Source organism: Metopolophium dirhodum, chromosome 5 (assembly GCF_019925205.1).
Source record: "Metopolophium dirhodum isolate CAU chromosome 5, ASM1992520v1, whole genome shotgun sequence".
NCBI classification, from domain to species: Eukaryota; Metazoa; Arthropoda; class Insecta; order Hemiptera; family Aphididae; genus Metopolophium; species Metopolophium dirhodum.
The window spans coordinates 31,846,466-31,870,198 of NC_083564.1; the positions used below are offsets into that span (position 1 = coordinate 31,846,466).

General features: G+C 27.7%; 1 protein-coding gene across 7 annotated transcripts in view; it reads left to right on the top strand.

The window, feature by feature from the left end:
- The window catches only part of LOC132945284 (histone-lysine N-methyltransferase 2C-like), a 34,499-nt gene that overhangs the window by 1,085 nt on the left and 9,681 nt on the right, over positions 1-23,733 (top strand). Inside the window, exons 2-38 of one of the 7 annotated variants that reach the window (XM_061014980.1) lie at positions 965-1,259; positions 1,638-1,758; positions 1,840-1,956; positions 2,014-2,235; positions 2,369-2,751; positions 2,810-2,932; positions 3,003-3,169; positions 3,299-3,676; positions 3,763-4,014; positions 4,078-4,290; positions 4,356-4,537; positions 4,603-4,767; positions 4,831-5,204; positions 5,271-5,782; positions 5,867-5,992; positions 6,561-6,678; positions 6,742-6,861; positions 7,779-7,988; positions 8,050-8,167; positions 8,261-8,490; positions 8,557-8,681; positions 9,910-10,644; positions 12,003-12,144; positions 12,240-12,367; positions 12,438-13,004; positions 13,074-13,434; positions 13,505-13,675; positions 13,739-13,894; positions 13,966-14,294; positions 14,356-14,470; positions 14,550-14,719; positions 15,107-15,199; positions 18,533-18,752; positions 18,820-18,975; positions 19,035-19,384; positions 19,472-19,618; positions 19,684-19,829. In XM_061014980.1, coding sequence (XP_060870963.1) covers positions 968-1,259; positions 1,638-1,758; positions 1,840-1,956; positions 2,014-2,235; positions 2,369-2,751; positions 2,810-2,932; positions 3,003-3,169; positions 3,299-3,676; positions 3,763-4,014; positions 4,078-4,290; positions 4,356-4,537; positions 4,603-4,767; positions 4,831-5,204; positions 5,271-5,782; positions 5,867-5,992; positions 6,561-6,678; positions 6,742-6,861; positions 7,779-7,988; positions 8,050-8,167; positions 8,261-8,490; positions 8,557-8,681; positions 9,910-10,644; positions 12,003-12,144; positions 12,240-12,367; positions 12,438-13,004; positions 13,074-13,434; positions 13,505-13,675; positions 13,739-13,894; positions 13,966-14,294; positions 14,356-14,470; positions 14,550-14,719; positions 15,107-15,199; positions 18,533-18,752; positions 18,820-18,975; positions 19,035-19,384; positions 19,472-19,618; positions 19,684-19,829 — 8,534 coding nt within the window. In that variant the 5' untranslated portion in view covers positions 965-967. The remainder of the gene's footprint in view (positions 1-964; positions 1,260-1,637; positions 1,759-1,839; positions 1,957-2,013; positions 2,236-2,368; positions 2,752-2,809; positions 2,933-3,002; positions 3,170-3,298; positions 3,677-3,762; positions 4,015-4,077; positions 4,291-4,355; positions 4,538-4,602; positions 4,768-4,830; positions 5,205-5,270; positions 5,783-5,866; positions 5,993-6,560; positions 6,679-6,741; positions 6,862-7,778; positions 7,989-8,049; positions 8,168-8,260; positions 8,491-8,556; positions 8,682-9,909; positions 10,645-12,002; positions 12,145-12,239; positions 12,368-12,437; positions 13,005-13,073; positions 13,435-13,504; positions 13,676-13,738; positions 13,895-13,965; positions 14,295-14,355; positions 14,471-14,549; positions 14,720-15,106; positions 15,200-18,532; positions 18,753-18,819; positions 18,976-19,034; positions 19,385-19,471; positions 19,619-19,683; positions 19,830-23,733) is intronic. The other 6 variants (XM_061014981.1, XM_061014985.1, XM_061014982.1 and 3 more) reach the window with 6 other exon arrangements.

Consider the following 23,733-nt stretch of genomic DNA (forward strand, 5'->3'; position numbering starts at 1 on the left):
CAACTTACCCTATTTAAAACCATGATTTGACAATACATTAAGAAGTATAGCCATCGATAATAGAATGTTTCCACGTTAAATGTATTTTTAAATAGATAGAATCAGGAAATAATAGGAATCAGCTAGTGGCTCATTTTAATAGCTGGTCAATAGCATAGTTTTGGTAGTGTAGTATGCTATCTAGAATTGAAATTAAATAGTCATAATTTATCAAATGCATTATAGTGATCTTTATCGGACTTTAATATTGTTTTGCGTGACTACAATTTGTATGTTATGATATGACATGTTATAGACAAGTAAAATTTAAATTACTAAAATTCATATATTTTAAATTGAACATATTATTTTTCTCATCAAATTGTACGCCATTGTTAACTTATTAAAATTAAATATTTATTAGAAAAGCTACCTATAAATAATTAATTAGGTACTTACTTATTATTTTATAATCCGTTTATATTTACTTTTTGTCATATTAAATCAAAATTGGTTTTTAGACATATTATTATTTTTAAGTGTTATGATTTATTGCTATATTGAAAGTGGCTTAGGTATAATTTGTTATTTAATTGTAGATAAATGCATTAAAAATCAAAACTTTTATTACTTTTTTTACTCATCACTTTTATTGTATTGCTGTGTTAAATATAGGTATCTATTAATATGTTCAATAATAATATTATTATCTTAAAACAAATAATTTACTTGCAGAAGTATTAATTAAAATTGTTCCTTGAAAATAATGAGAATATCTGATAAGAATTGTATCAAATGTTTTTGGTAGTTATCTAGTGAGGGAAAATTAGTTAATTACTTTTTTATCATTCTAATAGTCTAATTACAGTTATGGACATTTAAATGTTGTAATTCATAATACTGTTCCATATTATAGTTGTATAATATATTAACAGTATTAGCATTAACCTTATTAAAATCTTTAAATATGTTATCTCTTGTTTAGAAAATGGACAATGACAAATCAAAGATGTCTAAGACATCGTTAGATAAATCTGACGAAATGGACATAGATGAAGATCCTAGCTCTGATGATGATGTTGACAATGGGGCTCCTTTGTTAAATGATGACGATGATGACGACGATGAAGATGATGATGATGATGATAATGAAGATATGGATGACGATCCAGATTATCAAGAAGAAGATTGTTCACGTATTTCTACAGAAGCAGCTTCTATATCAGTAGATGAAACTTCTTCTAATCAAACACCGATTGACATTGCTGTTAAGACAGATGGTACATTACTTTTATACATACAGTTTTAAGAAATATATTAAGGGTGGGTTGAATTAATGTCCTGTAGCGTCTTACCAAACCTTTATCGTACCGTTAAAGGTTCTGTAAACTATCTATTACCGGACCTGTAAACTACAGATTGGGTTTTGGTTCGGTAACTTACAGATCGATAAAATATCATTAATGTTGGTGGTTTAATTTATTTGGTTATCACGGTTATCATTAATTTAAGATTTCTTTATGTAACTCTAGCATAGTTTACCACAATCATGAACTTTATAGAATAAATAAATTAAAATTCCAGTAAAAAAAATTCAGACTGTTCTTTATGCAACCTGCACTAAGTAATTGATGATTGTACTAAACCTTTTTTTTCAGAAGGTAATTTTGAAGAAACAACATCATGTTCACCCATCAGAAGTGCTGTTACACCTATAACATCTTATGATAGCCCTTTACAAATGAAAAAATTGAATTTAAAAATTAAAAGATGGAGAAGGTAATAAATATTTACTTTTTATAGAAACAGAAATAAATAAGTATAACATAATTTTTTTTATTGTATTATTAATATTAATAGAGAGGATGCTGAAGGTAAATCTCCAAATGTTTCTCGAACTGATGAAAATACTCCTCCTACTTCATCATCGGTCGATCCTACTAGTGATGATAGAAGTGTATTACATCAAGAGACCTGGTAAATAGTTTCTGATGTTTGTGTTTTGATTTTGTAATCAATATTTATACGTTTTAGGCCAGGAAAAGTATGTGCATTTTGTAATTTAGGAGAACGAAGTCAACTTGGACAAGGATCTCTTCTAAGGTTAGACTGGGAAAAAGATTTTAAGTCAACATTGGATGATTTTATTAAGCAATTAGTTACTAAACAATTAACTCCGATGCCATTACAATCACCAACTACTGAAATGGCACCAATTATACAGTATAGAAGGCAAAAATCTGCTGCTAAATTTAAGTGAGTTTTAATTTCCATATTTAATGTTCAATATATCTTACTTATTAATTACTTGCACTAAAATATTATCAAACAAATCAATTTATTTCAATCACATTTATTTATTGTACATTTTTGTTGTTATTGTTATTAGACAACAACAATTTTCAACCTGTAGTTTTGAACCCGTGGATGAGCTTAGCGTTATTGGGCATTTGGATGTTCCTGATTTGAACATGTTATATGAACAATTTGAATCAAATGGTTATGTGTACGTACATCAGTTTTGTGCTACCTGGACTCAAGGTGTAAAATGTGATACATCTGATTCATTGGAAAATGTGCCTGAACTTATCTTAGAGAGCTTAATGCGACGGTGCTCTTACTGTGGTCACTTAGGCGCCAGTGCTCCATGTACATACACTAATTGTTTGAAATTTTTTCATTATCCTTGTATTTTTGCTTCTGCTTCGTTTCAAGAGATGAGTGTACCAGCTTTAATATGCAATTCTCATCTTGATCATGTTCCTCTAATGGGTAATTATAATATTTAAATAATGAATGAAATGTATGCTAATTGATTATTTTATTAAAGAACTTTCTGCTAACGTTGCTTGTGGTATTTGCTCGACTCTTGGAGATGTTTCTAATTTAATGATGTGTACAGCATGTGGTAGCCACTACCACGGTGTTTGTCTTGGATTAGCTCTACTCCCAGGTTTGAAGAAATTATTTATTATTATTTATTTTAATTGTGGTTTTTTATTGTAAATATTTTATATACTAAGGAGTACGAGCTGGATGGCAATGTGGTAATTGTCGAATTTGCCAAGTTTGTCGGCAACCAGCCGAACAGACTAAGGTTATGTTATGTGAAGGTTGTGATAAAGCCTATCATCCTGGATGTTTAAGACCTCAAGTGACAACTATACCTAAAATTGGATGGAAATGCAAAGTAATTAAACCTAAATTCATTTTACTCTATTATTAATTTGACAATAAATGCATACAAAGTTATATTTATTATTCTTAGAATATCAGACACTATTGAGTACTGACTATTTTTACTATTATTTTATTTCAGTGCTGTCGTGTATGCACTGACTGTGGTTCTCGTACCCCAGGTGCTGGGCTATCTTCTCGGTGGCATGCCCATTACACGGTTTGTGATTCTTGTTATCAGCAACGTAATAAAGGTTCTTCATGTCCACTTTGTCATCGAGCTTATCGAGCTGCCGCTCATCGAGAAATGGTTCAATGCATCTCATGTCGAAAATACATTCACGGTGCTTGTGATCCGGAGGCTGAGTATATAACTAGCCATAGCAAAAGTTCAGCATCTGAGTACATGTGTCCTTTATGTAAAAATGCTGTACAACAGCGCCGAGATGGATATGAAGAATTTGGAGACTCTAATAGTTCAGTAGATGTTTATCAACCTGAGCATGACTTAGAGTTTAAGGTATTTATCTTAGAAAATTGTAGTAGTTGATTAAGTAAATAATTTATATTTACAAATTACAAAATATTCTATTATATTATATATAGAGCAATAAAGATTTTGACGATGGTCGAGTGGGTGGCTATGGTTTGGGTAAAGGAAAACCATATGCTGCATGCAAAGTAGCTAAGAAACGTTTGCTTTCTGGATATGCTGGGCGTGCTAAAGGCTTGGGAAAACTTACTGCTGCATTAAAACCCATGTACCAGAAAAAAGGACAACGCCTTGTTGAGTTTCCTAGAAAGAGACCTCGAGGAAGAATGCGAGGCATTTTTGGTGTACCTGGTCTTGGATTACAAGTTAGTAGTCAAGAATCTTTTTTTAGTTTTAACAGTTAAAATTTATTAAACACTATTTTTCAGAGGCCTTTGTCTGATGTAAGCTCCAAAAATTCTTCTAATGACATTGACCCTAACAATGAAAATCGAATTGTTTTATGCTCTGCTAAAGATAAATTTGTACTTGGTCAAGATATATGTGTTATGTGTGGATCTTTAGGTACAGATCAAGAAGCATGTCTTATTTCTTGTTCTCAGTGTGGTCAGTGCTATCACCCTTTTTGTGTTAATGTTAAAGTGAGTTGTTGCATAAAATTAAAATTTTTAAGAATACAATTTTTCTTAATAATATTATCTTATAGGTAACCAAAGTTATTCTTCAAAAAGGATGGAGATGCTTAGATTGTACAGTTTGTGAGGGGTGTGGTCAACGTAATGATGAGTCCAGACTTATACTTTGTGATGAATGTGATATTTCTTATCATATTTATTGTACTGATCCAAAACTTGATTATGTCCCTAGAGGAACTTGGAAATGCAAGTGGTAAGTATGATTAATTAATTAAATTGAAATTTTTTAAATTGAAATAAAAAATATTGATTTTTAAGGTGTGCTCAATGCTTGACATGTGGTTCAAATGATCCAGGCTTCAATTGTTCCTGGTTGAATAATTATACTGAATGTGGACCTTGTGCTTCTCGTAGTATTTGTCCATCATGTCAAGAATCATATACTGATAGTCAATTGATAATTAAATGTTCACAGTGTGATAGGTAAATTTTGAACATTATTATAATTATAATTTTATATTATTATTTTTGTGTTTCGTTTCCTAGATGGCTTCATGGAAAATGTGATAAAATCGAAAACGAAGACGATGCAGAAAAATGCGCAGAAGACGGATATAGTTGCTTGCTATGTCGTCCTCGTGGGACAGTTCCAGCACATTTAGCACATGTTTCAAGTCCTAAAATTAAACAGAAAATGTCATCACGTGATAATAGTCCAGATGCAACTAAAGGGATAGTAAATGAATATTGTATGGATGGCATTTATTTATCTGAATCAGGTGTTCAACATATGAAGGTTCTAACCAGTGGTATAGAAATATCACATCAACGTAAAAAGCGAAAAGATTTGAAAAAAGCACAAATGGAAAAAGAAGCTGCTATTATGGCAGCTATTGAATCTGTTGTGTGTAATAGTAGAGGTAAGATTTTATTTGTTTATTTATTTTATTTATTTAGTAATTTTAAAAATATATATATTTTTTTAGATACTATTAATGATTCTTTAGACCATGATGATGCTTATAAGATGGATTTTGATGACATAAAGGAAGAACCAAGTGAACCAGAACCTATTTATAAGGAAGGGATGGTAGTACAGCCACGTGATGATGGTCGACCTCCTGAACCACCAGAAGGTTTTAGTATTTTGACATTAGAAACAGGTGTAATGGTTCTGCGTCGAAAACGAGTTAGAAATCTTCAAAAATTAGGTATTGGGGGATTTGTTGTTAGAGGACGCATGCCCAGAACTAAAGATAAAGATGAAGAAAATACTCAAGATGGTGACGGTGAAGACAATAAACCAAGGCGAAAACCAAATCGATGGAAAAAACCAAAGAGTAAAATAGCTGAAAATTACCCTAATTATATACAAGATGCGTTTTTTGGTCGTGATTTATTAGATGCTTGCAATGTTGCGGCACAGATTTTGGACAGTAGTGAGTCTGAAGAAGTGGAAGAAAAAGATGAAGATATTAAAACAATTGAACTTTCTCAGGTTAGATTTTATTACGTTGAATATGCTATATTTTTTTTATGTAATGTTTATTTATTTTTATTGAATACAATTTATATTTATTAGGCTGAATTAAAAATTATGGAAGACATTAAAGCTAAACAACAAACAAAAGAAGAAGTGATAAAAACATGCATGAATATTAAGGAAGAGATATTTGAACTCAACGAACAACCAAAAGTTGTTGAAAAGGTAAGATAAACTTTTTTGTCAAAAGCTGGGTCGGAAAAGTTATATTAATAAGGAGGTATTTAATTTTAAAGCAATGTTAAATAATTGCATTAAAATATTTATTTTAACCTATCCTTAGATATAAAGAAAGGGGCTAGTGGAATTTTAAAATGACAAAATGATAAAATTATTTTGAAACAAACAAATTTTGTTCTTATGTGATGAAAAAATTACTTAGAATTAGGTTTCTTTAACGATATTGATATTTTGATTGGAAATCGATATCGCAAACTTAAGATATCGATAATTGTAAAATATAATATATTATCATAAATCATAATCAAAATTAATTGTTGGCCCATTGAGTGTTTGTTCTGGATACCGGAAACCAACTGATTTTAACGACAATAAACTTGTATAATATATTTTAAAAACAATTTGTTAACTAGTCATAGAAATATCAATACCTTAACTTAATTTTGATATCGTAATTCAATATCGCACAAGTCAAAAAAATATGTTGTTGGAGAAGCCTACTAAAAATGGACATTAATATAAATTTGTTTTTTTTTTTTTACAATTTTTATAGAAAAAAGAAATACCTTCTACAAATGAGAACGATACACTTAAAGATATTTTGCTGTCTGATAATTTATTAGATTCCATTATGAATGAACAAAGTAGAAATATTAAGACAGAAATGGAAGGTATTTTAAATTAATCATATAAACACAAATTGGTATCTTACTTGTAAAATTTTTTTTTTTCAGATAATGGCTTAGTAGTGGAAGAACCCGACATGAGCGAAACCAACACTTCAGCTCAAAAAGATGAATTTAGTGAAATTCTAGGTTCCCACTTTAATCTTGATTCTATGGTCAGAGAGACAGGTAAATACATTTTTTTTAAAATTTTTTTAGATTTCTCTCGATATTCAATTATTTATTCTTAATTTTTACATTTATAATTGAACATTATCAAATATTAATTTTTTTGATCATTTTTTATTTAATTAATAAGAATAATATAAATATTTTATTAACACGTTACAGTCAATGTGTTTGCCGGCAGTCATACAATATGTATTATTGACATACCAAACATATGTCTCCATGTCATTCTTAATTTGTATATACTATTTTATTTGAAAAAATATTTAAAATATAAAAATAGTATTTTTCAGGGCTTGAAACCGTTTTAAAAACCGGTATAAATCGTTTTAAAACCGAAACCTTAAATAATTGGATACCGGTATTAAATTCAAAACCGAAATCTGAAAAAATTGGAAATCGTTATTTTTTTTTTTAATTGAAGTGTTTTTGAATACGTAAATTCCATTAATACGCATATTTAATACTCATAATAAAATTGAGATCATGATTAAAATATTGATAACCATTTCATTATTCGTAAAAAAAATTGGAAACCGGTATACAAAATCAAAACCGAAATTATTTCAATCGGTTTCATGCCCTGGTATATTTATTACATTAAATAAATTGTAATTATATGGCGTTATAGTAATATGATCAATTATGGATGCTGGCGGTCACAAAAGTATAAAATTTGAAAATTACAGTTGACCGTCGGTGGTCACATGGAAGTCAACGTGTTAATACTTTTAGAAAATTAAGATCTTATAGTAATATAATATTGAATAGTCTAATGAGTATTTTTTTATTATGTTATAAATCATTATCTTTGTATTATTAATTGTTTAAAATATAAATGTTAAATATTTATTATTTAATGATAAAAAAGTATTTTGTTTCGTTAATTATCAAATAAAAATTGTATTCCAATTCAGGCTTACCAAATATGGATAGTAAAGATGTAGAAGAGATTTTCAAAGTAGTTTTAACTGATGATGCTTCCCAAGAAGAATCTCAAGATCCAAATAGCTCAAATATGTTATTAATAAGTAATAATAATATGGGTACCATACCTCAAGCCCAAAATGGAGTAGTTATGGTTCAAAATCAGAACCATGCTCCAATAATGTCTCCATCTCGTACAGGTAAACTATGCTCAATACATTAAAACTTAACATTAAAAATTCCTAATTGTAAAATTCATAGGGGTTCCAACTAATATGTCTCGTGGAAAAGTACCAGCTCCAGCATTACCACCTGTAGTAACCAATATGCCTTCTCCTATCTATCCAGCAATGTCTCCATATCATTCTGAATACAGCAAGTAAGTAATATTAATTAATTATTATTTATTATATAATATAAAAAATGTTTTTATACAAATATGTTATGTAAACATTTTTATTTAACATTTTAGTAGTCCATCTCAGTTCAGTCCAGCATTTTCTGAACCCCACAGCCCTTGGGTACAAAATAGCGGTGGTGAAGATAGCTTAGAAGGTGTAGGTTCTCAGTCATCAGCTATAAATACCAGCCAAAGAAATTCTCAAAAAATGGAAGCAGATGAAGCTCTGGGACCTAAAGCTTCAATATCAGCTGTACTTTACGCTAATGTTACCCATCCTGAATGGAAAACCGAATTTCCTTGTATGATATACATTTATTTTAAATATTTATATTATTTTGAAATTGATTTAATTTTTATATGTTTAGCTTGGCCTGAAAGATCAAGACAAATATTAAAAAAGTGGAGAACATTGTCTCCAGAACAAAAAAGCCCATTTTTGTTAAAAGCAAGAGAAAATAGAACTAATCTGAGACAGAAAAAAGCGCAACAGGTAAGCATTACAGATCATGCAAAATGTTTATTGATGAAAATGTATTATGTCAAGCACCATATCATAATGGTATATGAAATCATGGACTAATTTTAGCGTTCATCCTGAGAGCTTAACTATCATAATATCTAGCGGGAATATATATATATATATATATATATATGTACATTGGAAAATTTTATACATGGTATTTTTTAAAGTTCCTCCACATAAAACGAAGCTTTTTTATTGGGGCTTAAGTTTAAAATTTATTTGTGTGTGCTTATGTGACTTGGCCAAAGCGCTTTTGGTAATTTTAATGTATGATAAATCATCATATTACTTATGTGTTTTAGGCCAATCACAAATTACAGCGTTTTGCACATTTTTGGGATTCATTGAAAACAGATAAATTAAACCAATATTGGTTTTATTTTATTGGTTATGTCTAGTTGTTGATAATATTAAAGCACTAGTAATTTTTACACTGCAATTTTTAGATTTATACAGTTCACACAAATCCAAATATATTTAATAAATAGAATTATAGTATTAGGATCCTTAAGTGAAATTATTTAACCAATGTCAAAATATCCTGTTTAAGTTATCAAATTTGTCTAGGGTTAAGCACTTTATATAGATTATTTCCTATATGACACTTGTTGAAAATTTTTCATAAATACCATTTTGAATAATGAAAATCAATATATTTTAATAGAATTTCATGGTAAAAAATTATGTATTTATTTTTATTTTTTTGTTTGAATGATTTTATTACAAATTGTAGAGATGTGTTGACCCGGGTTATCTGATAGCATTGCTTTCCTCAGCTATATCTGATAAACACAATTATACCAACAATAAATATTGTTATTATGCGATTTCCTTTTTTTTTTTTAAGTTTTTTATTATTTTTAATTACATAATATTTTAATTTTTAAGAATATAGTTTGTGATCTTTTAGAAAATTTATTTTTCCATTCCTATTTATAGGTAATAAATTTATAAATTTATAGGTAATAATAAGTACAAAATATTCTTCAACTATTTAAAATAATTTTTTTTTTTTAATTAATATATGCTTACGAAGAAATTACATTTTCAACATGTTATTTTTATCATTACCGATCCAAAAACAAAATTTGATATCCATCATTAGAGTGTTAGCATCTTTAGTTGATATGTTCTCATTTTATTGCTTTTGGGATTTGTTTCTTTAATGGCACCCGTTCTATAACAACACAAACAGGCCGCGAAGGAAGACAGTACCAGTGGAGACAACCGGACCAGTTCAACATCTAGTGCTACCCAGAGTCCGACGATTAACAATGGAGAGGTGTGTCCCACCAAAGAACTGATGCAACCCGCAATACTAATTGCCGCTGGTGATGGTCATACTAACTCACAATCTCCCCAGCCTTCTGATCCTGAGCCTGAATCTAACCCACCTCAGCAAACATTTCCCACTACTATTCCTACTCACCCATCTACAATACAATATATACCAGTTTTACCCAACCCTCCATCTCCTAATCCTGTTAATTTGCGAACCATTCACATAATTCCTGCAGAGAAGAATTCATCTGAACCAATTCAATATCAATATGTAGCATCGGGTTCATCTGAAAGGGGGACTTTGCATTATCCACCAAACAGTATTCATATAATACAAACAGTTCCATCATTAATAATGTCTAATTCAATATTAGCCACATTAGATACTAAAAATCAAACTGATTCACGAAATAACCTATTACATATAATCACATCACAGCCAACTGGCACAATACGTAATGTACAGTTGGTGAGAAATGAATCATCATCAGCTGGCACTGAGGGCGCTAAAACTAACATAACCGCTAGCAGTACTAACAATTCAGTCAGCACTTCACCTCCGCTGTCTGACCAACAAATACGTGTACTAACACCGTCTGAGATAATGCGCACACTCCCGTCCCTCGGTCAAGAGACTTATGACCCTGTGGTGAGCGTTCACTTGCACGTTCTGGGAAATGATTTTCTTTGGATATTTGACTGTTCAGCCTCTTCTTTTTATTTTTGTGTTCTTAGTATATTCCCAGCTACTCGTATTGCTTCTAAATTCATAAATTAACTTTGTATTTACTGTTTAATTTTATGAGTTAATTTCTTTATATTTTTATGTGTTAAGACTATAAAAAGCTGTTATTTGTTTAATAACATAAAGGTATCTTAACAACTTTGCTGACTATTATATTTGTAAAACTATTGTTGGTGAAGGATTTAAATTCTAGTAATATTAGGTTGACTTTATGTTCAGAAAGTATTAGCCAAATTCTATTAGCATTGAATTATAATTTATAATAATTTTTTAAAACCCAGAATTTTGTTAAATTCAATTTTATCGTATTTTTTTGAAATTTTGAGTTACATTTTTATATTAGCACAGTGTTTTTTCAAAGTATGTTATTGATTACAATTTAAACCAAACAGTGTATGGAAAAAAGCTATATTTTACATGCTTTTAGGTGGGTTAAATTGTTAAAATTGGTTAAAATTGTTCAATTCTATGGATTATATTTATGACAGCGAATTAAATTTTTTTTACTCAAGATTTAATTGTATTGTGTATAGCTGCTAATTTATTAAAGTACATTATTATTTTTTGGTCAAACTACTACATTGTTTTAATTTTGTTTGTGTTTGAACACTTAAAATAAATTTGTTAGTTTTTAAAACATATTTGGTATTTCTGTTCATTAATTAAATTAGGGTTTTTCTGGATTTTTCTAAATCATCTTCAATTTCAAAGCTATTTCACATATTTGGCTTATGGTTTCTGATACATTTATTTGTTCTTGGTATATTAACTGCAGTTGATTAGTTATAATGTTATAAATATTAGCATGGTGTGTAGTAGATTAGATTATGTATAACACATAGCTTATTTTTTATTTTATAAGTAGTTATTAGAATTGATTGGTGTATGGATAATATTTAATACACTATATCAATATAAATATACATTTAATATATTACTTAACAAAAAACATAGTTTGTGGATGTAATTGTATAGGGGTACACATAAATACATAAATAGATTTAAATAATAAATGTGTATGTGTGTATTATATACAAAACAAATGGGATTGTGGTGAATTTTCTTCTAAATGTATGAATAAAATATAATTTGTCATTATCTTATTTGTTTGTTTCGTCAGATGCATTAATATAAAAAAAAAATAATGAGCTTTAATTTATACTTATATTTGTTTCTTCATATTTTCAAATTTGTTGAGTATTTATTTTTATAACAAAATGTAGAAATATAATTAACATAAGTTTACTATATTATGGTAATAGGATCAAGATAAAATGATATCTCAACAGAGATCACGTGAAGCTGAAAATGAACGTCAGTGGAAACAGTTACAAGCAATGCGACAACAACAGGCACAAGCTGCTCAACAGCAGCAAGTAATGCAAGACCAACGTACACCAGGAGGTATTTAATGAATTTGTATTGTGTATAATTTTTTTTTGTTTAATATTATAATTTATATATAATATGTTTATTATTTTTAAAATTGTTTTTTATAGTATATCAAAGAGTACCAGTTCATCAAAGAAATCTTTCTATTGATACCAATCAATTTACTAATTCTGATCAACAAGTGTTGGTTCATACGCCAAATTTAGCTACTCAGTTACAAGTTTCTACTAATCAGGTAATTTAAATTCATTATTTTATACGAAGTATTAATTCAAGTAAATGAGGTAATAAATTCAATTTTGTAGGATGGTTCTTTAACTCCTTTACAAAGTCCTAGTAGTGTAAGTTCTCAACAGCAATCTAGATCACCATATCCTTCTCCTGTCTTAAAAGTGACCAGAGTTGTGAGTCCTGCTTCAGCATCACCATCACCTCAATACACACGTTCACAGTCAACACCAGGACCAACAGACTTGTTTAGTCCACCAATATCTTCAACTTCTGTAGTTCAACAACCAAGAAATGTTCATTTTAATCCTACATCTCCACGAGGCCGAGATGACGTATTTTCGTCACCTCAAGCTAATCAAGAAATGACAAGACATTTGAGGGAATTACTTCAAAGACAGCAGTTTAAAAAAGAAACACCGGCCGATCAGCGTATGTGGAATACAGAAGATACTCCAAATCAAGAAATAACCTCTCAAAATGTTGTACCAAATCAAGACTTTGAAACCCCAGCTTCTGGACCAACTTTTCGTCAGCCGTTACCTCCAAGTGCTGTTAAGACTCAACGTATGCCTTTCCAACCAATGGTTACTCCAAATGCTCAAATGGTCATTCGGCAACGAGTTCAAGATCAAAAATTCCAAGTAAAATATTATTTTATATTTCAATTAGTTGTTATATAAATAACCATTATTAATTTAATTTATTTTTAGTTATCAGATCCTCGGTTTCGGTTGTTAATACAACAACAACGATCTACTACTACTGGTGCAGTTATTAATAATAACATGAATGCTCAACAATTTGTATCTAGTATTAAAAATCCAATTACTCAACAAGCGCTGACACAACAAAATACTAGACCTTACGAAATAATGCAACAACAACAACAACAACAACAACAACAGCAGCAGCAGCAGCAACAACAACAACAGCAACAACAACAACTGCAACAGCAACAGCAACAACAACAACAACAACAACAACAGCTGCAACAACAACAACAACACCAACAACAACATCAACATCAACAGCAACAGCAACATCAACAGCTGCAGCAACAACCATTTTCCGGTATTTATTTAATTATATATAATATATAATATATATAATATGTATAATATAATTTCAATTTACTTTCCAGTAGTAGAAAGATCTGAAAGCTTAGACCAGAAATATCAAGCTCCAATTAATGAAGTTTCATCAATAATAAATGATCCTAGTTCAATGTCACAATCTATAGTTGGTCAAAATGTATCTGTTGGTAGACATAGTGATATATTACAGCACCAGTCTCAGCAAAATTCTATTAATGGTAATATAGTTTTAAATATAATATGTATAAATAATTAATATTATAATTAAATGTATGCTTTAGGTACCGATAATGTAGACAGTAGAAGTGAAGAAATTACAGATAGTGTTAGAGATGAATTGGAAAAACTACAACAAGAAGGAGATCCAAACAATATTGGTGAAGTTGATGGAGTCAATGCCCTTTTAGGTGATTTAGATGATGATGACGAACTCTTAGGTAAATTATCTATGAATATACCTAATCTTTGCGATATGACTATAAATTATTTAAAATATGTTTGTCTGTAGCTGAAATGGGAGCTGACTTTAATATACTGGAATATGCTGATCCAGAACTTGACAACCTAGATTGTGGTAACAAAACTAATATCTTATATGATCTTGTTGATGATGAGGAATCTAACAAGAGTGCTCATAACAAAACTGTACCAAACGATAAGTCTTCAGTAGAAATCGAAACAAAACAACCGAAGGAAGAAGTGGATGATCTACAGAGATTGAGTAGTCTGAATCATAGAAAAGAACAAAATAGTGTAGCAGTTTTAGGGATTGAAAAGTTTGAACAAGATATTATTCATTCTCCAAAACTTGAAACTTCACAAAATGTTAATGCACAAGTAATATATATATTTATGAAAAACATTTAATATATAATAACTTAATTATGGATAATTTTAGATCGTTCAAGATAACCAAATAGGTAATGTGATGCAGAACAGAGAAAATAATTTGAATTTCATGTCAAATTTTTCTGGAGAAAATCAAACACCTAAAATGTCACCAATTGGACAAGGTAAAGTATTACATTTTTTAAATTTTCAATTAATTAATTTAGAATTATATATTATTATTATTTCTATTTTTATTTGCAGTCTCTATTCAGCAACAGCAGCGACTAATTCAAATGCAACGTACAGTTGTGCCTAATCGCATGATAGGTTCTCAGCAGATAATACAACAAGGGACAGTTCAACAAACCCGACAGTTGGCTCCACCTCCACCTTACCCAGGACCTCCTCCGCCATACCCTGGACAACATCAGGTAAAATGTTATTTATATTATATTATAAATTCATCATTGTTATGGTGTAATAGTAGTTCAATTATTCGTTGTAATCCCTTCAGTGGTTTCTCCTATTTTGCATCTAGATATTTTTTTTGTAGACTTCCAGAAAAAAAGCATGCCTTTTTTCAATCAAATATGTTTATGCCAAATATTTATTTAATTTAATAACATCATCTGATCTGATTTTAATTTTATTATTAACATGTATAAGTAATGTGTAATTGTAAAAACTAAGGAAAGGAAAAAATATATTGTTTTATTTTGTTTATTTAATTTTGGGTGAAATATTTCTAATTTGTGCTTGATAATATACATAATACATGACAATTTGGGAATTCACTAACAAATGTGGCCCCCCTTCAGGTCCGTATGAGGGCTCCTTTGCCACACACTGACATGGTACTACCACACAGTCTTATGGGCGTTCAAATGCAGAGGAGACCATTGTTGCTTCAGGTAATTAGAAGAATTGAGATGGATGATATGTCGTGAAATTAAATATTGTGAAATAAAAATGAACTTACTTACATTAAATAATTAAAGCTAATAATAATCACGTGCACTACACAATATTTTAGATGTGTTGTAATTAAATAACACTAAATATCTACCGAATATAAATTTAACTTTGTGTTGACTCAAAATACAAAGTTTATTTATTTTTAAGTTTTTATTTCTTTAGTTTTTGATATCTATTTTAGCTAAAAATTATGTTTATTTTTAACTAGGAGTTTAGAAGTTAGGCTAGGCTACAAAGATTATTTAATATAGTAATTTATTGATATTAACTTATATTATCTTATATTGAACTAATCAATTATTATTACTCCCATATTTTTTTTTAGTTTTGATGAAAAGAGTAAAGTAGTACTCTAGATATTCTATGCATTAATTATCAACATTTAACTTGTAATGCTTATAATTTCTATGATTAACTTGTTAATATACCAAACAAATCTAATACGTATTATAAATTTATGTAAACCAAATAATAACTCATAACAAAAAATTGATAATAATAATAAAAAATAAATATTTTATGTTGTTACCAAACATAATGAACATTACCAAACATAATGTACTATTTGAATTATACCTTTAATATATTAGTAGAAAAAAAATTGGTAATTTTACCTAATTGATATTATTGATTTTTTTTTTTTTTGAGTCAAAACAGCTTTTATTATTTATTTATTTAGTTCTATCTTTTTATATATTCAACTCACTAAATTTGGCACTAATTAGTTTTATAATATTATTTTCTTAGTTATAATAAAAATCATTTAGAACTGTACTAAACAAAATTGAATAGATTTTAAAAATATACATTGGTTTAAATCTATGAATTAAATAAAAAGTTCATTATGATTATAATCTGTTCAACACTTAGTTTTCTGTGTTTAATCTACAGAAAATTTTTTAAGTATAAGCATATTAATATTTAATGTTCATCGATCTAACCACATATATGAAGTAATGATTTAATTTATTTGCCCAAGTATGAATAAAGCCTTTTACTGTTAATTAATATAAATTAGTAATTATTAGTTATTACTTATTAGCACAGATTTATTCTATAAAAAAAACTAGAAGGCTGAATTATTAATAATTGTTGATCAATATATGTACAGGTTGATTTTTCAAGCATGCTCATCCTATCTTTATGTTTAAATTATGCATATAATACAATTCTGCTGATTTTTGGAATTTTGAATACTTGAGATTTGATGATGTTTTGACAATACATACTTCTTTTTTTTTACATAGTAAAAACCCCCCTTTTTCACTTTTAATTATTCAGTATATATTTTTTTTGAAATTTTTTATGTATCTAAATCAGAATTTGAAGAAGTAGTTTAAGTTATTAAGAATAATATGTCTATGGTAATGGTTTAAGTACATTTGATGGCTTAGATGAATTGAAGATTTTAGTAATTACTAATGATCTATCATTACAAGTTATTTGTAAAAGCATATTTAATCATTATTATCCTTATTGCAAACATTTAAAGAAACTACTTATTAGAATTTTGATCAAGAAAATTGCCCGCTAAATAATTTTCAGTAAAAAGGGGAGTTCTCATTTGAAAAATAGTTGTTTGTATCGCCACTGGACATTCATAAGTAGTACAAAAAATATCAGGAATTTGAATAAACGTAAAGGTGAGCATATTTAAAAAATCAACGTGTACAATATAATATAGATTGGAATTTAAATTTTAAAATGTTAGATGGTTATTCTATATATTTTTAAACTATTTATCACATTTCGATTAGTTGCTATTAATTTTAATTAACTGCCTAAAAACTAGTTTAAAGCCAATTTTTTTTTTTAAGTAAAGAAATGGGTAAAAACTAAAAAGTAAGATGATTCATATCATTGTATTTATTACAATTTTAAGTTTGAGCAACTTGGTTTTTCTTAAAGTAGTGACTATTTATTCAAATTAGGTACTTGAATAATATATTACTTTATTATTTATTTGGTATTTTTATAAAAATCTGCACACAATGATTGTTCAAATTTTGATCTAGTAATGACTTCATTCTTCTATACTTGTAACTTTATAACATCTCCAAAAAGTGTCATTGGAAATTAAATACTGTGAAACTATTATCTCCCTTCTTTTCTTGGAATCTAACTACTAATTAAGGAAGTCGAAAGTGTTGTTTTTTGTGCATTTAGACCAATATGCGGAAGAAAAAAAAACTTCTAGAAGTCCAATTTTAATTTTTAAAAAATATTTGAATTCCTTACTCTTTTTTCTAGGTTATGTAGAAAATGAATTTTTGATATTTTTTTTTAGTAACACTTAAGTCAAGGTGAATTTTGAAAAAATCGAAAATCCATTTCCTACATAAACTAGAAAAGAGAATAAGGAATCAAATATGTTTTAAAAAGTAAAATTGGTCTTTTGGTGCTGGATGAATTCATCTGCTTTTTGAAACTTTCATGTTGTAACTTTTTTGATTGCAAAAATAGTGACTTGTGACTACGTATGTCGTTATGGATTTCCAAGAATCTGAGCCGTAGTTTATCTTTAATTACATATAGCATTTTGGGAACTCACGTACATTAATGATCAGTCACTACACCAGTAAGACATTACTCACAATGGATATAGAATATTTCCTAAATCCGACCTTTTAAAAATGGAAAGCTTTCAACAGCCTTAACAATATTTTTGTAACAAGTGGATTACTTTTAGTTAAATACTAAATCAGTGTATATTATTAAAAAAAATATAAAATTTAAGTTGTTTTTTATTTTTAATTTAAACTTAAATTCTTTCTATCTATTTTCTTGTTAAATTCCATTTAATTTTAAAGATGTATCTTTCTATTTTATTTTGGTATATACATGGTAGTTAGTAATTACATCTTAAAATATAATACATTTTTATTTATTGTTATAGTTATTATCTTTGTAATTACATGTACATATATATGTACTACGTAATGTTTATAACTACATTTTGTTTTTACTTTTTACATATTTTCTCGCAAAATATTTTTTTTTTATAAACTGATAAACTTGTTAATTATTGATAGTGTGTTTTTGTTTTATTGATTTTAATAAATTATAATTTTTTTTAATTATATACATAATTTTAGCATGCTTTGCAATAGATTTTATTTCTTGTCAATATTTAGCATGTATAGTTCAACAGTGTGTTTCAGTTAGCACTGCAAAAACCTTTGAAATAATTAGTGTCCATTGTAGAATATTATAAATTGCAAACTTACTGTGTCATTCAATGAATATTAATAAAAAAAAATATTTCTCAGGAACAGCCCTTATTATTAGAAGATCTTTTGGAACAAGAAAAACGGGAACAAGAGAAACGACAAAATATTGATTCATCAGGTGTTAATAGTAATGTTTCATCTACGGGTTCTTCACTCCCTGGTCTAATGAGTGATGCTGATTTTGAACTTCTGCGAGCTGATGTTATGAATTCTTCTGCTAGTGGTACTGCTATTGCATCACCACCTATAATTCAACAAAGTAATTTAATTTTTATATAATATACTAAAAATATTACTATTTTATAAATCTTAAAAAATTTGTTTAGGTGGTACAGGAATTGTACAGCAACAAGTCAGTGATCAAATACATATGCAAAGACCTACATTTTTGCAAAGGCCCACAACTCAGCCTGTACAAAACTGGTCACAACCCCAGCAATTACCTAGTCAATCTCCAGCAAGACAACAATTTACTGATCAATGTAAGTTAAGTTTTATTTTTATTGTTTGATTAATATTAAAGTAAATTTATTTTTTATAGCTATAAAAGTTCCAATTTTTAATGCTCCGGTATTAACACCACCAGCACAACCACCCGAAGTCATAGCTACAGAACAAGATCGTCAAACACAACATACATATGAAGTATGGCTTAATGAACAAAGTAACAATATAACTAAGCAATTGAAATATTATGAGAGCGAAGTTCAGAAGTTAAGAAAAATGAGAAAGAGCATGAATAGTAAACAACGTGTGGCTAGAAAACAAGGTAATGAGCTATCAGAACACGACTCACTAGAATTCCAACGTGTTACTGCAGAACAGCAAGCTGTACAAAAACTATTGGATTCAAGTCGTAAGCAAAATAAACAGCATATGGCTATTATACAGGTAATATTAATAAACACATTGGTTAACTTTTAAATTGGAATTAAAGATAATAATAATAATAATAATAATAATAATATGTGTGACTAGGAGTATAAAAATAAACATCGTTCAACAACTGCAGAAAGTCCACAGTCTCCAAGTGTAATGATGTCTCCAAATTCAACTGTTGGATCTATTCAACATCAACAAAACTCAATGTCTCCACACAATAGTATTTCCACTCCTTTGTCTCAAGTATGTTACAGTAAAATGTTTAAATTATTTTTCTTATGTATTAAAATATTTGTTTGTTTTTATAGACTGAAGAAAACCCGTTTAGTCCAAACCAACAGTCTCCATTACCATCACCTAGATCTAACCTGCCTTCACCTCAGCTTCGTAATCCTGGCCAGTCGAGTCCAAGGCAAGTGATTGTAAATCCAAACACACAAGACCAACTAACAAGGTTTGTAGGATTATATAATGATGTTTGACTTAGTATGTTTGCCTTAATATACATAAAATTACTTATTTAAAACGTCCATAAAAGTTATATTAAAGTTTTGGATTTTAATGCAAATTTAATTTTTTCTGGAAGCTTTAAATGTCTAAAACAATGATTGTTAAGCACAAAATACAGTTCATGAATTAAAAAATGTAGCTTTTATTTTTCATTTTATTAACTTTTTGATTTTTATGGCATTTTTTAATTTTAAATGTGTTTTATGTATATTATTTACAAACATGTAAATTTAGATCAAATTATTGCCTCAAACTGTAATTTATGTTTAATAACGGAGATAACAGTTTCACTGTAAGTTAATTGAAAGGAATTGTACAGTTATAGGCTATAGTTGAACATTTTCGTTATCAAATGATAAACAACTTGTTAATTATAAAATTATGCAAGTAATTGCAAAAACCATACAATTTATAATATGACTTTAATTAAATGTGATAACCATCGAGTTACAATTGTGTTTTGAGCTATATATTGAAAACATAATTATGTAACACATGTTTAAAAGTTCCATAGAAGTATACTAGGTTGAAAAAATAAATATGCTGCTATTTAGATCTAGATTAAGTTTAATATCAGTTTATTAAATAATTTAATATTATAATTTTAGATTCTGAGCTCCAATGAATGTATTGATTTTTCAATGATGTGTGTTTTTTTTTATTTTTTATTTTTTTATTATTTGTGTCTGTGTACACAATAAGTAGTTGAAATAATGCTTCGATTTTCAACTTCAGTATCTTGTTTGCTAGGAAAGTGACTCCAGTTGGTGCATCGGGGAAGTCAAAATCCCAGTAATTTTTAAAAGCGCCAGTAAAAACAAAAAAAAGTTAGGGGTAAAACGGGAATTTTTATGCAAAATCGGTTTTTGACAAAATCAATTTTGGTTTTTGGTGTAACTTTAGAAACATGAAATTTTACTTGGTTGTTTATATTCGCATTTTCTATACACAATAAAATTTTCAAATTATTTTGATTTGTTTTGAACTGTTTGTTAACAGTCTATTAACTATGAATGTTAATAACATTTTCTATAATTGTCAATAAAATTGTATTTGTTGGGTAAAACTGTGTGAACATTTAATACAAGGCACTTAATATATTGTTACAATAAAATTTGAAAAATATTAAAAATCCAGTCACAATTTTTTTTTATTAGAATTTAAAGTTGAAATGTTGACAAAACACTTAAAAATCACAACAATTTGCAAATTATTTTGAGTTAGAAATTCATAAAAAAATTTCTTTTTAAATTTGAATGTTAAATTTGAATTCAATGATATTGACCTAACCTAACCTATGATATTACTAAGTATATTTTATGATATTATATATAATAATATATAATATTGTGAATTAAGTAATTTATATATAACCTATTTATGTAGAACCTTATTTTAAATTTTCAATCCTTAGATATAAAAGATAAACATTTTATAAATTTTTAACTACTAAATAATTATTGAATTTTAAATTTTTATAAATTTTGTCAAAAATCAAACTTTAAATGCTCATAAAAAAAATTGTGTTTGTATTTTTAATATTTTTCAATTGCTATTGTAACAATATATCAAGAGCCTTGTATTAAATGTTCACACAGTTTTACCCAACAAATAAAGTTTTATTGACAATTTATTATAGAAACAGCAATTTATAATTAAAATCTAACAAGAAACCGATGAGATGCCCTAGATAATATTCTTACCTTAAAATCTTATAAAACGTCAATTTACTCTAATTTTTGAAAATAACAGGGCTAAACGTGATATTCTGAGCGTAAAATTTGGTATGTTGTATACGTGTAAGACGTAGACAACATATGCGGGTGTGATGTCCTCTCAAATAGTATTTTATTAGGGCATTTTTGAGTTTTATTAGAGCATTAAAATCTGAACCCTAGTTATCAGGATTATATTACTTATCAACAGCATTATAAAATAATTTATTATTAATTAATTTAGAATTGGTTAAAATTAAAAAAATGTGGGCAAGAGGGTTCCGCTCTGCTGTACAGTAGGTGTCTAATGTGTAGTTGGTCACTACAAAGGATGTGTTAAATTTTAATTCAATAATATAATATTATTCTATACAAATAACGAGCTTACATACAAAGTATATTTTATGATGCTATTTCTCTTAAAGTAATTAATTTTACTATTAATAATTCAGTATATACTTTAGATTTTTTGGTTACAGTATGAACTACTTATGAGAAACTTTGTTTTAAATTTTCAATCCTTAGCTATACAAATTGAACATTTTTTAACTATAAATTAATTTGCAAATTTTTAGGATTTTGATGAATTTTGTTGAAATTTAAACTCAAATGCTTAAAAAAAAGTTTGAGCTTACGTATCTTTATTATTTTTAAAATGCTATTATAACAACTTATGAGGAACATTATATTACATTTTGAAGAAGCTATTTGACATGGAAAAATTTTACTATTGTTATTTATTGAAAAAAAATTTTAAATGACAATAAAATATATTTCAAATAGAGTCAAAATATTTTAATTTTTAATATTTTTGAATTATTCCAAGTATAGAAAATGCTATAAGAAATATTTGGTAAACATTTCAAGTGCCTACGTTTTTTGAATTACAACAAAATGATAAAATGGTTTCTAGAGACATTGTTAGTTTACGGGTCAATGTTGAAAAAATTTGAACTTCAAATGCTCACAAAAAATTAATTTGACTTTCCTCCAAACATTTTTTTTTTTGGTTGTCAAACTCATAAAAAATCTTGTATTCAATTTTTGAGTCTTAGATATAAAAATAAAGACTTACGCATTTCTTACTCAAAATAATTTGCAAATCTTAAAACTTTAGGCGCTTATAAATATTATTGTTAATTATCTTTTTTTTAAATTACACTTATCACAACTTATAAGGAACAATATTATTATTAAAAAATGTACATTTTTATGCCTATAAATAGTTAAAAGTCAAAATGTTTTGAAACCTTTATGGTAAAATTGATAATATAGTTGAAAGTATTAAATTTCTATTATATATATAAAAAAAAAAAAGGTAGGTAAGCGGATGTCGCTCTGCTGTACAGTAGGTTACAAGTGGGTCACTGTAATAGATGTTGTTAAATTTGAATTCAATAATATCATTGTATAAGAAAAACGATTTTGAGCGAAAACGGTCAGTCAGCCTATGATATTACCAAGTATATTTGATGATATTACTGTGAATAAAGTAATTTATGTATAACCTATTTACGTGGAGCCTTGTTTTCAATTTTCAATCCTTAGCTATAAAAGTTGAACATTTTATAAATATTTAACTACAAAAAAATTATTTGACTTTGAATTTGATACATTTTGTCAAAATTAAATGCTTATAAAAAAAATTGTGCCTATGTATTTTAATATTTTTCATCTGCTATTAGAACGATATATCAGGAGCCTTATATTAAATCTTCATCCTTTTTTACCCAACAAATAAAATTTTATTGATATTTATAGGAAAAAAAACTAAAAAAATTGAAAACTGACAATGTCCGTAAACAGCTCAAAAAGAGTCAAATTATTTTCAAAATTTTATTATGTATAGAAAATGCTAATACAAACATTCTGTGAAATTTTCAAGTATCTACTGTCATGCGTTTTTTAATTACAACCAAATAAGAAAATCGTAACATGAGTATCGAGTGAATATCAACTGTTGTAAAAATATAAATTTCATACGCTCATAACAATTTAATTTGACTTGTAGACATTTTTTTTTTTGATAAAGGTAGACAAACTTATAGATAATCTTGTATTAAATTTTCAAATCTTAGATTTAAAAAGAAAAATTTTTATGAATTCTCAACTCAAAATAATTTGCTAATTTTT